The sequence below is a fragment of the Solanum pennellii genome, chromosome 3 (genome assembly GCF_001406875.1).
Source record: "Solanum pennellii chromosome 3, SPENNV200".
Lineage (NCBI taxonomy): Eukaryota > Viridiplantae > Streptophyta > Magnoliopsida > Solanales > Solanaceae > Solanum > Solanum pennellii.
In genome coordinates, this window is record NC_028639.1 from 57,725,933 (window position 1) to 57,738,806 (window position 12,874).

The following is a 12,874-nucleotide window of genomic DNA, read 5'->3' on the forward strand; positions in this document are numbered from 1 at the left end:
AAGCGTCTGCACGCGCTTAAAGGACGTGAGATCACGTTCGGCTCCACATCAATCAAGAATATTTAAAAGGATCAAATTATAAAGGGTTAAAGAATTTAATAAAAATCTGGGTTAGTTAAAGTACGTGAGAGAAAAGCACAAACAACTTTAGAGAACTGCATATGTATTTGGTCTTGAGTTCGGTGAAATTAGTGGGACCTCAGTCCTCACGACAACCAATTGTTTGGTAGGCCATTAGGGAGAAATGGATGTTAAATTACAGTAAATGAGTAAATCCCAGAAATACCCTTCTTCTCTGAACTTAAAAAAGTACGAATATTTTTAGCTAATAAAAAAAGAAAAAAAAAGGTGAATCAGAATTAAGAAAACGCTCCGCCGTAAGCTCGACAATGGCAAAGCAGAAGGAAACTTCCGCCATGGAAATCGACGATCAGAGTTCTATTCCTTCTGATCAGATCAGTAACCCTAAGTTCTCCGTCAATGGTATTCTCTCTCCCTCCTTGCCTTCCCAGAGCTTATCCGATGGAACTTCTTAATTCCTTTCCCCAATTGAATTGAATTTGAAAATTGTGAATCTATTTTTCTTCTAGATTACTGAATTTTAGCTACATTTTTATGCTTTTGTAGTGTTACAGCTTTTAAAATCTGCTCAAATGCAGCATGGATTGCGATTCGGCGATTACGCTCGTTATAGGTGCTATTCCATTACACATATGCTCCTCAGAGCAATGAATTAGTGATTTAGGTATAATTTGTTTTGAGTGATTTTCGTGTAAAAGATTTAAGAAAATTGGAATTTGCAGGAGGTATTGTACTGCTCGATTAAGGAGATTATATAAATCGCTCAAGTTCACTCACGGACGGTTGAAGTACACTAAGCGTCCAATATCAATAACTACGGTTACTGAAGTGAGGTGTGTGCTTTTGTATTTCGTTTGTGATGTTTCTATTCCTAGTGTTAATTTGGTTTACTATTTAAGTGATGGATTGGTTGAAAAATTGGATTTTGTTTTGTCCTATGAAGTAAGAGAACCCTATCATGCCACAACATATAGAAATATGTCTTTAAGATTGTATTACTTATTACAACAACAAAAATTACCTTTCATGCTCAAACTAATTAGGGTCAATTATATGAAATCTCTACATTTTGTTCGGTCCAAATTTCACTTTTTTCTTTTTTAAATTACGCTGATGTCTGGGCCACCTTGCGTGTGGCTCAACTATTCGACCGCATACTTGCTACCTCCTACTAGTAGAGTTACTTGGTAATTTTATCCACCAGGATTTAGGCAATTGGAAACAAATCACCTAGTGTTTCTCTATTGGGATTCAAATGCTAGTCTCATATGATTTCATCCCACTTCATTGATCACTAGACTACAGTTATTAATACAGATGAATTATAAATCTAACAGTACTAAAAAAGAGATCAGTTGAAAATTCACACAGGCATTGTCTAGTGAAGGGTTTTGTCAGAGAAGGGAAAAAAGAGAGGGAGTCGAGGAGTTTCTGCTTTATTGGGTTATTTGATTCAGCAAGTGTATGCTTGGAGGTCTTAAAAGTTCTAATCTATGCTCATGGAGAGTTGGGGAACCCATCAAAAAAGCATGGCGTATGGTGCCTGCAGCTATTTTTTGGTGCATCTGGAATGGAAGGAATCGTAGATGTTTTGATGGGGTTTCAATTCCTAACCACAATCTTAAATCCAACTGTTTAGTCTTCTTATATAGTTGGTTCAACCAGGCCCCTGTAACCACGATTGATCTTTATTTGGATTTTGTCTGCTCTTTAGTCATCTAGTAATTCTTGTACAGGAGCAGACCCTTTTTTGCTGTAAATATTTTGCCTTGTATCTTCTTGATGCCTTCTAATGAATTCTCCTTACTTCATCAAAAAGTTCTAATCTATGTCATTGTTTGTTGTTGATTAAGCTATCATGACGCCTTTTCTTGGAACTTTTGGGTGCATTTTCTTGAGTTAATATCTAAAATATTGACATGTTAAAGATCTAGTTTCTTGAAGAAGTATAAAGAGAGGAGTGTACTATTTTTTGTAGTATGATCTATATTTTCGGGGTTAGATTGAAGTCTATTGAGTGATGAACAATCTTACTCTGCCTAATATGACTCATAATTTTCTTTGTCATCTCCTGAATGTACAAACTTGATTAATACTTTACAATGTAAATGATTTACGCTCGTTGTAGATTTCTTCACGTGGTTCTCTATACAGCTGAGAGAGCTTGGAGTCATGCTATGGAAAAGAAAACTTTGCCTGACGGACCGAATGCACGCCAAAGAAGTTATCTCATTGGTCGGTTGAGAAAGGCAGTTAAATGGGCTAGTCTTTTCCAGGAATTATGTTCCATCAAGGGAGATTCGAGAACATCTTTAGAAGCGGAGGTATGCTTCTTGTGTCATGATTCTCATATACATGGCATTATGCTTGCTCATCAGAGCATTTGATTTTAGTCATTCATCCAAACCATTGGTCATTTGATCCCTGACGTGCTACCAGAGGTGTTGACTTGTTAATCTTCTCAAAATGCTTTTTCCTTTCTATTCTGGCCGTCTTTTTGTTCTTTTTCTTTTGATTAAGATGATCTCTCTGAAATACATAAAGTCAGGGAAAGGAAACTCATGCCACTAATAAATAAAAATGTAGTGGTGGCAGGAAGACCATTGGGTCCTTCTTTACCAAAAAAATAATAATAAAGGAACAGGAAAGTCATTGGGTCCTTAAGAATAACAGTGTTTACAGATTTTGGTGGATAGGCTTGATTCATATGTTAATATCTTGTGACCTAAAAATTATACTGAAAGAAAACAGATGCTTATGTGACTTATTTCTCTGTTTACCTTCCAAACGTTGCTTTTTGGTGATCTATTTCTATGTTACGATTATCCAAAAAAAGACTGGATTTATATCTAAAAAGTCTGGACTTATTTCACAGAATTACTCTAATAGCTGACACTACCACAGCTTTATCTGGCAACAATCTTTTTGGTCCGTGAGGACTTTTTACTTCCGGTTGAGAACCTGCCCCTTTAAATGACACCTGAAGTTTTAGCCTTTAGGAGGGCCATTTGTTGTAAGGAAGTTTCACGAATTAGCATTTGAAGAGCTTAGATGGGACAGGTTTCAGGTCATCTTATGTTGTCATGTGTTTCTCCTCAACTTGTTAGTCAACAATCAACTATACCGCAATCCCAAATTAGTTGGGATGGACAAAATAATCCATCTATATATTTTATTCTATTTGGGTCCATGCCATTATAATACTGGCAAGATAATGTATCTTTTGACGCAAATTAGATGTTCTTTAGAATATCTATATCTGGATCTAAGTGTATAAACAACAATTGAGTATTAACCCCGACTAGTTGATATTGCCTATATGGATTTTTTCTTCTACTTGATCAACGGATGGATCTTCTGCTTCTGTTCTGTTTAATTTTTAGTTAAGCCGACTGTGATCCCCAAAGAAAATTGTATATCCTTGAGACAATTTCTCTCCTTGTGGTTTTAAGTTTACCTCGTGGTGCACCTATAAGTGGATATGGCACAAGCAGATAATATTACTATGAAGTTTTATCACAGTATAACTATTTCTTTATACTGACTGCCCCACTTACCACAATCATCTTTAATTTGTTAATGGAACAGGCTTCGAATACATAGAGGAGTTGTCTTGTACTTGCTAATGACTTCATAAACTGAATAAGTTCCAAAGTGTTAGAATCCTTGTCTAGGTTGTAGCTTATACTCTTGGGAAGGATAAAAGAAACTAATCCAAGCGACTTACTTGGATAGAAAGGATAAAGCGAAGAAAAGAGCTTCATTTGGATGACCTTTTGGGGGGCCAAACTAGTTGTTGAAACTTTTGAGGAAAAGAAATATACATATACTAGCCGGTGCATATGTGTAAATGCTCGAGAGAGAACGTGTTTATTATCAATTGTGGTGGACACGGGACAGTACTGATCTGTGCAACTGCAGTCATTAATGTTGGCTATGGTCAAGGATGTGATATTCAACCACAGTCTCAGAAGATGAATAACTATAGCTCCTTCCCTATTATTCTGTTCTAAAAAACGGTTTTAAAAGCTGCTGATTTTTCACTCATCTTTCTGCCCTTTTTTTTGTCGCTGCTAGTCATTTGCCCAACCCAGTTTATCAATGTTGTTTAATGAGAAGTTAGTACAATGTTAAATCTGTTTTTTAAGCTTATATAATTGGTAATTCCTTTCACCTTGCCTTTTTGGCACCTTACCTTTGTATGTTGGTGGTAGAACAAAGAATCAAAACGTAAAAAACCATCAGATCATGTTTTTAATCCTCTATTTTCTTAATGTACTGCTTTTATTTGGGGGAGATTTTTTTGTGATTAGTAAAATTATTTACCTTGTGTAAAACAGAGAGTCAAGCTTTGCATATCTGCAGATTGTCGAAATTGGATTTTTTTGTGGAGATTTTGCATAGACAATAGTTAATTCATCTAAATTACTGAATCACATCCTTTTAGCATTGTCATTATTCTTTTTCATTGCTCTTGTGTAGGTGTGGTGTTTCATTTTGTGTCTCAATGCTTAAAGCGACTCAATATAGTTTTTAATTATTGACCCTAATCTTCAAGAGTTTGGTTTTATAGTGTGATTCAGCAATCTGGTTTCCTAATCCACAGGCTTATGCTGCATACATGAAAGGGAGTTTATTGTTTGAACAAGATCAAAACTGGGACGTTGCTCTAAAGTGTTTCAAAAGTGCCAGGTACCGTAGCCGTTATGGAGATTTATACTTCTCTATTGCTGACGCCTGACAGTATAATGGCCAGACTGTCTAGTTTGTTTTAAATTGATACCCATAGAGGATGTTGTAGAATAATCTCTTCATTCTGCTCGGTATCCGCTTCTCTTTTTGAATTATACCATTGTCTCAACAAGGTCCTGAAGGCTCAATATCTGACTAATTTGGATAGGGCTGTGTATGAGGAGCTTGGAAAATATGGAGATCTAGAGAACCAAGTATTGTGCCGTGAGCGGGTTGAGGAACTAGAACCTAGTATCAGATATTGCTTACACAAGATTGGTGAGTCGAACTTACAAACTTCTGAACTCGTTTCCATCGGTGAAATGGAAGGGCCTGCACTGGACCTTTTCAAAGCAAAGTTGGAGGTGAGCTGTCATTTCTAAGTGTGTATCTACGATTTCACCCGATAAAATAAAAGTCTGTACAGTTTATAGGCACTATTTTTTGTAGTTGTAAGATAATGCTTCAATTGTACTTTGGGTGCTGTCTTTGTCAAGATTTTTTTTGAAAAATGAGTTTTGATGACTATTTGCTCCTTATTGATCTATGACTCTCTTTTCTTTGTTTACAGGCTGCTATGGCAGAGGCAAGATCTCAGCAGGCAGCATCTATGACAGAATTCCATTGGCTTGGAAATAGATTTCCAATTTCAAATGCAAAGACACGGGTGTCCATTCTGAAAGGTATGTAATTACTTCGATACAAAAGGTAGCACTTAGATAAATGCATCCATAGCCAACTTATGGGAGGTTCTAACAATAGGATTTTTTGATCTCTTAAGTTTGGAATTCTTCCACTCTACGATTTTGAACCAAATTTATTCTTTCAACCTAGTTTCATATTGTGGTCTGCATATTTGTGTTCTTTATGCAACAAAGCATATCTAGGGCATTGCTGATATTTTCTACTTTTTTTGTGGATGTATGTACTTGAAGTTCTTGTAGGTTGCGGAGCACTCTCTATGACCCTTATGAGTTGCCTTCTAATGTTAAGGGCGTTAACAGTTGCAGATTTGCATGTCTAGTCTTAGCAACTGTGATGATAAATTTAACGAAGTATAAAATATGTAACAATAGGAGGCAAACCAAAATTGTAACGAATTGTCCACTAGGAATGCTATGTTATTCATTTTTGAAACTGATGGGATGCTATGTTATAATGCAACGAGTCCGTTATTTCACAAAGAATGAATTATACATATGTATATATTATACGCCTCTAGTCCATATTAAGTGAATTTTTGGGATATGGCACACCCCTTAAGAAAAATATTTAAGGACTGAAATTAAATGCTACTTTCCACTATTATTCCTTTTGATTATTCCAAAACTATTCTCCTAGAAAATATAAAGTAGTGAAGAACCTCATTTAAGGGAAAGGTAAATATGGAAACAGTCCCAAAGTTCTCTTGAACTTTGAAAAATTCACTTATTTTGAACTGTGAAAAAGTCTCAACAATTCACTTAATATGGACTAAAGGTAGTACCTAAAAAATTGCATTAACGTTGTTGCTTTTACAAACTTGAGTGGGACATGAGAATCTTCACTGGATTTAACTTAAGAGGCCTGTAATTTAGTCCTAAAATTTTTCCTCCTCATTTTTGCATCTCTAATGAAATACTCCATTTATTCAATTTTATGTGACGCTCTTTCCTTGTTAGTTTGTTCCAAAAAGAAGACAAATTTCTATACTTGGGACACAATTTGACTTTAAACTTCTCATTTTACCCTTAATGACATGCGTTTATGACCACAAAAATATCATGGCATGTATAAAACCACAAGATCTAAAAAAGTTCCGTTCTTAAACTCTGTTCTCAGTCAAAGCCTTCCACATAATTGAAATGGTGGGAGTAACTTTTAATCACTTCTTTGGATTTCGGTCAACTAAATGCATATTTGCATATCTGCCTTTAAAACATCATGTTGGTTTTTACTTTATTTTAAGCTTATATTCCACACTTCCATTCATCAGCCCAGGAACTGGAGAAAGATATCCATGGTTCAGCTGCTGATTCTCTTCCAGCAGAGAAGAAACTTGTGTTGTATGACAAAATATTTGCAGCATATCACGAAGCCAGGAGCTGCATCCGGAATGACCTGGTGAGGACTACTCCTTATATCACATGGAAGTAGCTGTCTCTTGGAAATTTCAAGTTGCTCTTGTATATTGCGTACATCAATTTGAAGTCCTGAATTGGTCCATCTAATACATGGTTTTTCTTCTAGGTTACGGCTGCTAATTCGGAAAATGTTAAGGATGAGTTAAGTGGACTGGATAAAGCCATTGGTGCAATTTTAGGGCAGCGAACCATTGAGAGGAATCAGTTGCTAGTTAAAATAGCTAAAAGCAAGCTCAACAAGGTCCGTGATGATAAAAATGAAAAGGTCACAAAACCAGAGGAGCTTGTTCGGCTGTATGATCTACTACTACAGGTAACAATTTTGGAGTGTAATTTTTTAATTACATTCTTAATCAGTGCATTTTAGATCAGAGTTGGCAATATGACAAGATTCACTTATATGGCTATTGGACTGCACTATTAACTGCTTGCTCTGTTGCAGAATACTGCTGATCTTTCTGATCTAGTTAGTTCTGGTAGAGATAGAAAAATGGAAGAAATTGCCTTAGCTGAAGAGTGCGAGCTGAAAAGTATGGTTTTCCGAGCAGAAAGGTTCGACTTTTATTACTTAATTCAATTGAAATGTTTACTTTGATCCGAGGTCTATCCAAAATAGCATATCTACCTCCCAAGGCAGGGGTAAGGTTTGAGTATGCACTACCCTCCCCAGCCCTCACTTGTGGGACTGTATGTTGTTGTATTGTTTCTTTCATTTTGCGATAGTTGAAATGACGTTTCTGGTGAGAAGGGGAGAGCGAAAGACTATCTTCATATGGTTTTAGCACTTCTTGTAGCCTTCGAAAACTAATATTATTGGTGAAAGTTTTTTTTTGATAAAGCTAATATTATTGGTGAATTTATAGAAGGGAGATCCTAAACTTTTAGTATCTCAGATAAGGAAGTTGTACAACTTCAATGTACAAAATGCTGAAGTGATGATCAATGCAATAACCTTGGTGTATTTTAATGTAGTCATAGAATGTATATTTTCTTGTTTGAAATCAATTAAAAGCTTTTATTTCAATTTCCCTCCAGGTGCTTCTACTTAGCAAAGTCCTATAGTTCGGCGGGTAAGAGGACAGAAGCTTATGCCTTGTACTCTCGAGCTCATTCTTTAGCTGATGCAGCTCTTATGAAACTGCAGTCTGCGAATGCTGCCGATCAGGTAAACATTTTATTAGTCTAAGTACCTACTTTTATTATATTGTGTTATGGTGTATGTGCTCTTAATTTTCATTGATAAAGCTTCCTAGCTGTTTCTTATAGGATGACTAGTACAAAGATACCCGTGCTAGAGGCAGGCCCAACTCCAAAAAAATTCTACCCCAAAATTATCAAATTTGTATCTATATGTATTCATGATTTCCTAACTTCCTCAGAACTTCAAAATCTCATCTTAAGATCTTTTTTTTAACTTATAGTATACTACAACATTAAGCGTAAGTTGATTAAATTTTTCAAAAGGATAAAATGTGATACAAATTTCTATGGTTTTAAATTTAGTAATGTATATTATACTCTTTAGTTATGTTTTTTATCTTTCTTTTAACTTATAGCCCATGCTGTTAAAGGTAGGACAACACCTGGCATATAAGTAAACGATTCCTGGTGTTTTCGTCATTTAAGTGCACACTGAAGCCTATATTACCAGTAAAAATGCACAAAAGTAACACAAACTAACCAAAATGCCATATAATGGATTTTGTGACTTTAAGCAGCCATGTTGACCTTCAACTGCTAACTCTCCCTTGTAGTAAATTCTGATGCATAATTATAGCATTCTTTTAATTTCTACTCATGTCGCTTCAATTAGTATATGAGTGTGAAATGTGAATGCTTCTTTTTTTTTGTATCTTCTTCTGTCATTGTTTTCTCTCCATCTGTATCAGGTCATCATCAATGAACTGAGAACACTGTGTAACGAGAGCAGATCTAACAGCTGTGTTGAGCATGCCAAAGGAATTATGGAGGAGGAAAAGGCTCCAGAAAATCTCTCGAAAAAGATATCAAATATTTCATTGAATGGAACTGATAAGAAGGTACGATTCAGCCTTCCATATGTCTGTTGAGTACTTTTGCAATCATTACCATTAGTTAATTTGTTGTAGTATTCACCTTCTCTGTGATGTTCTTGGTGCATATGGAACCACATATTCTTAGACTACTATATGAAAAACTAGGAAAGAAACTATGGAGATTTTCTGTGTCATAGAATTACTTCCAACCATCTTCTTCTATGACCTTTTCTCAATTTATCAAAATACTTCAATTGGTACACGCAAGAAATAAGCTAATTCAGCAGCCTTTTGTTCAATTTCTCGTGGAGTCAATTTCTCATCAGTACGGGTCAAGGGAATGGACCCCTGGCCTCGGATGTCCATATAAAGAACACGACGAGCATAAATACCCTCTTTAACTTCTATTCTAAAAGTATTAGTTTGAATTAAGAATTTTGAAATTTTGGTAATTCAAAATCTAGTCAACATTAGATTAGCCTCTCGATTATTTTCAGCAAAAAAAATAATAGTTTTCTCTATCTCATGTCCTTTAGAGGATGCTGCATTTTGTGTGCATGATTCTTCAAATTAATAGGCATAATGTGACATGAAGCTGTAAATTTTCGTTGAAGGTTTCAACTCATGAAACGATAATACAGTTAGAGAATTTCTTCTGGTGTTATAATTATGCTTGTGTCCCCAAAAGGTGGTCAGATATGAACTACTAAGAGTGGTGTTCCTTCATTCATAATTCTTGCTGAGCACTTCACCGTTGTGGTTGACACAAATCCCCACCTCCACCCCACACAGTAGAAATTTCAGTTTTACTTCATTTCAGGTTTTTATCCAATTAGTACGACATAGATGCTCCCAACTGTTGGAAATATTCTTTTAATAGTTTTATATAAGCTAGCACAATATTAGCGTAACCTGAATGTTTGAAGCATCAAGTATGATTCTGCCTTGATTTATACTTGATATGTGGTAGTTACTTCAAATGTTCATGCTACTTCTCTATATCCTTATTTGGTCGGGGTTGTTTTTGAATCCGTGCAACTTAGATTCCTCGGCAGTTGATTGCCTATTTTCTTTTAAATCCAAGAACTGGGTCCTTTATATCCTTATTTATTCAGGTTTGTTTTTTGCCATTATATTTTGCATTCTTCCTTTTCTAGTTTGTCTTGTTTCTGCTTTCATTCACATTTGCGGTCTTGTGATTCCCCTGATGTGTGTAAATCCATGTTTTTTACTTCTTTCAGATGGAGAAACTTCTCATGGAAAAATTGGATACATACGAATCAGCTGTTGGTGAAGCCAACATGAAGGTTGCTCCTCGAATCGAAACATTTCCGCCTGCCTTCCAACCAGTTCCTCGTAATCCCATCGTATTGGACCTGGCTTATAACCTTATTGACTTTCCATCGCTGGACGCTCGTATGAAGAAAGATAAGAAAGGTTTTATTAGTAGGTTTTGGGGCTGAGCTTTTTTTTTCTTGGTTGATTTTTCAGTTGCACCATAGAGTTGAGGCAATTTTGTGAAATTTTACGCTGCGAAATTCTTCGACATGCCTTTAGAAAATTTATCTATACCTGAGAATTCTCAGAAAATTCATTCTATATGCACTCTGTTTTTTTAAGTTACAATTCCGGAACAGATTTCAAAAGAATCTTGAACAGGCAAAATTTATTTAGATGTGCATTCTACTCCTATGTGTATCATCTCTCTATATATCAACCAAAAAGAAAATTAACCAAGTTTGTTTTGAAATAAAGGGAAACACCAACTACCACTATTGCAATTTGGAACTAAAGTTAATTGTGAAATGCTTTGGGTTGGATTCTTAAATGTGTGGACTCTTTCTACTTGTTCTCAATTTTTTAACATCTTGCGATGATTTGATGTCGTTCCTACCAAGTATTAGAAAGTTACATCATACTGTTAATGGTTCAACTTCTGTTTACGTGAGGGTAATTTATTTTGGACGGATTGGTCCATTTTCTGGACGCACTTAAAATATACCCTTTAGACCTTATGTTTTGCTATGGATATATGTGTAGAACCATACAATCTGTAGATTGATATTGGTTACATCAGCTCCCTGCGTCCAACATATGTCACTCAAGAGCCAAAGTCATTACCAAAATGGTCAACGTCTTCTGAAATCAAATACTTGCGAGTATTTCATGTCTTCTATATTTGAACTTTAGTTAACAATTATTTATCAGTATATTGTAAAATGCATTAGTTTTGGTCGTAGGTAAAAACGATTTCATCTGATATTCTTCCATCTTGTATCAAATTCAATTCCCAAGCAAATTGCAGCATATCATTGTGCTCTCTATAGATCAAAACAATCAGATATTCAGCTGATATCTACCAAAATGCTTCAGAATGACACTTGATCTAGTTGAATTATCTGCTTAACACATACATCCATGCTCGACACAGTTATGATTCACACAAGTTATACCAAATGCCAAAATGAAGATCCAAAACAGAACTACAAACACTTTTTTCGAATATGATTGACACGAATACATCAGCGCAAAATGAAGAGTTCATGTACCATAGGTGAAAAGAGAAATATACCTGCAAACATCAGCCACTGAGATCACAACATTTTAGGTAGGTACAGGTCCATGGAAAGAGTGATTTTCGCCAGAATGGAAGAAGAATCCGATGAAAACAGCAATTATCCACAGCAAGAAAGTCAGTGTCACCAAATGGAGTTTCTTTGAGACAATGGCATTATAGCAGTCCTTGTCTTCTGGCAGTCCATAGAACTCTTCAACTACAGTGTTCATGACAGCATCGAGAAGGTTCTTATACCGAATATCAATATCTGTTGCATTCACCACTTGCACTTGAGCTTCTCTTAGGTACTTTACTGCCATTTCAACCTCAACAGAACCAAATTTCACATCACTAATTTGTGGAATTCCATTACGGCTATTCGAACCAGTGCATTCTTTGAACTTGTCAGAAGTTACTGTCGATGACAATGGAGTCAGATCAACTAGAGGATCCACTGCCTCTGATGAAGGAGAAGTCTCTGGAATCAACAAGTCCTGAGAGGAATAGGGATCCGAAAGTTCATCTCAAATACTATAAGTAGTAGTGAAATTCGCAGACATGAAACTCAATTCAAATATCTCAAAACTGAAAACATACACAATTGAGATACAAATAGCTTATTTATCGCAAACAGAGTAAGAAATTATGATCAGATTTTGAATATACTAGTAAAATCAAAGCGAATTGCACACTTTCAACCGTAACAGACACACACTGTACTGCTGAAAAGTGAAAACGGAGTCATAGATGCGAAATTCAAACAATACAGAGAAAAACACTTTAAATCAATAGAAGATCAAAAAATACATACGAAAATGGATTTAATGAACGAACTCAGCTAACTCAATTTTGTGTAAATACTACAATTAGTGATGAAAATTCGCGCGCACATCCTGAATTATCTCAGCGGCGGTTTCAGTGAACGAAATTAACAGAGAAGAAATTAGAACTTGTTCGCTGTTAGGCTTGTGTGAGAAGTACAATTAGCGATGAAAATGCAAATAAATAGCTAGAAAATTGATGAAACAGGAGGCATTTCAGAAATTACCTCAGAGGCAGATTCAGTGAGTAGACTATGATCATCTGAAAACAGAGAAGAAGTGCCGATAGATGATTGAGAAAATGAGGAGGCAGCTTGCGATTCAAACACAGAATTCAAGTTCTTCCTAGTGCTCTGCATACAAAAAATAAGATGAATATAAGAAGAGAAAACAGAGGATACATATGAATGTTCATTGCTGAAATTTTCTGTATACTTTGATCTGCTTCTTAGTTTGATCGGCGGAGATGGATTTTGATCGGCGATTTCCGAGCTCCTTCAATGGTGTTTGAAGATGATGTTCTCTCATGTTTTTGATGTGCGCCAA

At 35.7% G+C, this 12,874-nt stretch overlaps 2 protein-coding genes across 3 annotated transcripts; one reads left to right on the forward strand and one right to left on the reverse strand.

Annotated features, from left to right (window-relative positions):
* The first annotated feature begins 323 nt into the window (after positions 1-323).
* LOC107012190 (signal recognition particle subunit SRP68-like) lies at positions 324-10,610 on the forward strand. Of its 2 annotated transcripts, XM_015211958.2 has the most exons (13): positions 324-483; positions 628-694; positions 804-914; positions 2,210-2,405; positions 4,688-4,773; positions 4,982-5,177; positions 5,384-5,495; positions 6,788-6,915; positions 7,042-7,248; positions 7,378-7,487; positions 7,971-8,100; positions 8,825-8,974; positions 10,192-10,610. In XM_015211958.2, exons 1-13 carry the CDS (start codon positions 390-392, stop codon positions 10,411-10,413), a joined length of 1,809 nt encoding a protein of 602 aa, XP_015067444.1. In that variant the 5' UTR covers positions 324-389; the 3' UTR covers positions 10,414-10,610. The 2 variants fall into 2 exon arrangements, with proteins under 2 accessions (XP_015067444.1, XP_027771689.1); XM_027915888.1 differs by lacking the exons at positions 324-483; positions 628-694 and having other exon boundaries at positions 2,236-2,405.
* A 747-nt stretch (positions 10,611-11,357) lies between these two features.
* Positions 11,358-12,874, reverse strand: LOC107014146. Its single transcript, XM_015214001.2, has 3 exons — positions 12,764-12,874; positions 12,556-12,681; positions 11,358-12,001 (listed from the first exon to the last, which is right to left on the reverse strand). The coding sequence occupies exons 1-3, from the start codon at positions 12,854-12,856 to the stop codon at positions 11,555-11,557; spliced, it is 666 nt and encodes a 221-aa protein (XP_015069487.1). The 5' UTR covers positions 12,857-12,874; the 3' UTR covers positions 11,358-11,554.

Coding starts and splice junctions, on each gene's coding strand:
- LOC107012190 (XM_015211958.2), top strand. CDS start 390: ATGGCAAAGCAGAAGGAAACTTCCGCCATGGAAATCGACGATCAGAGT. Junction 6,916..7,041: donor GCTGCATCCGGAATGACCTG/GTGAGGACTACT, acceptor TTTTTCTTCTAG/GTTACGGCTGCTAATTCGGA. Junction 7,488..7,970: donor ATGGTTTTCCGAGCAGAAAG/GTTCGACTTTTA, acceptor ATTTCCCTCCAG/GTGCTTCTACTTAGCAAAGT.
- LOC107014146 (XM_015214001.2), bottom strand. CDS start 12,856: ATGAGAGAACATCATCTTCAAACACCATTGAAGGAGCTCGGAAATCGC. Junction 12,682..12,763: donor AAACTAAGAAGCAGATCAAA/GTATACAGAAAA, acceptor TTTTGTATGCAG/AGCACTAGGAAGAACTTGAA. Junction 12,002..12,555: donor TCACTGAATCTGCCTCTGAG/GTAATTTCTGAA, acceptor TATTCCTCTCAG/GACTTGTTGATTCCAGAGAC.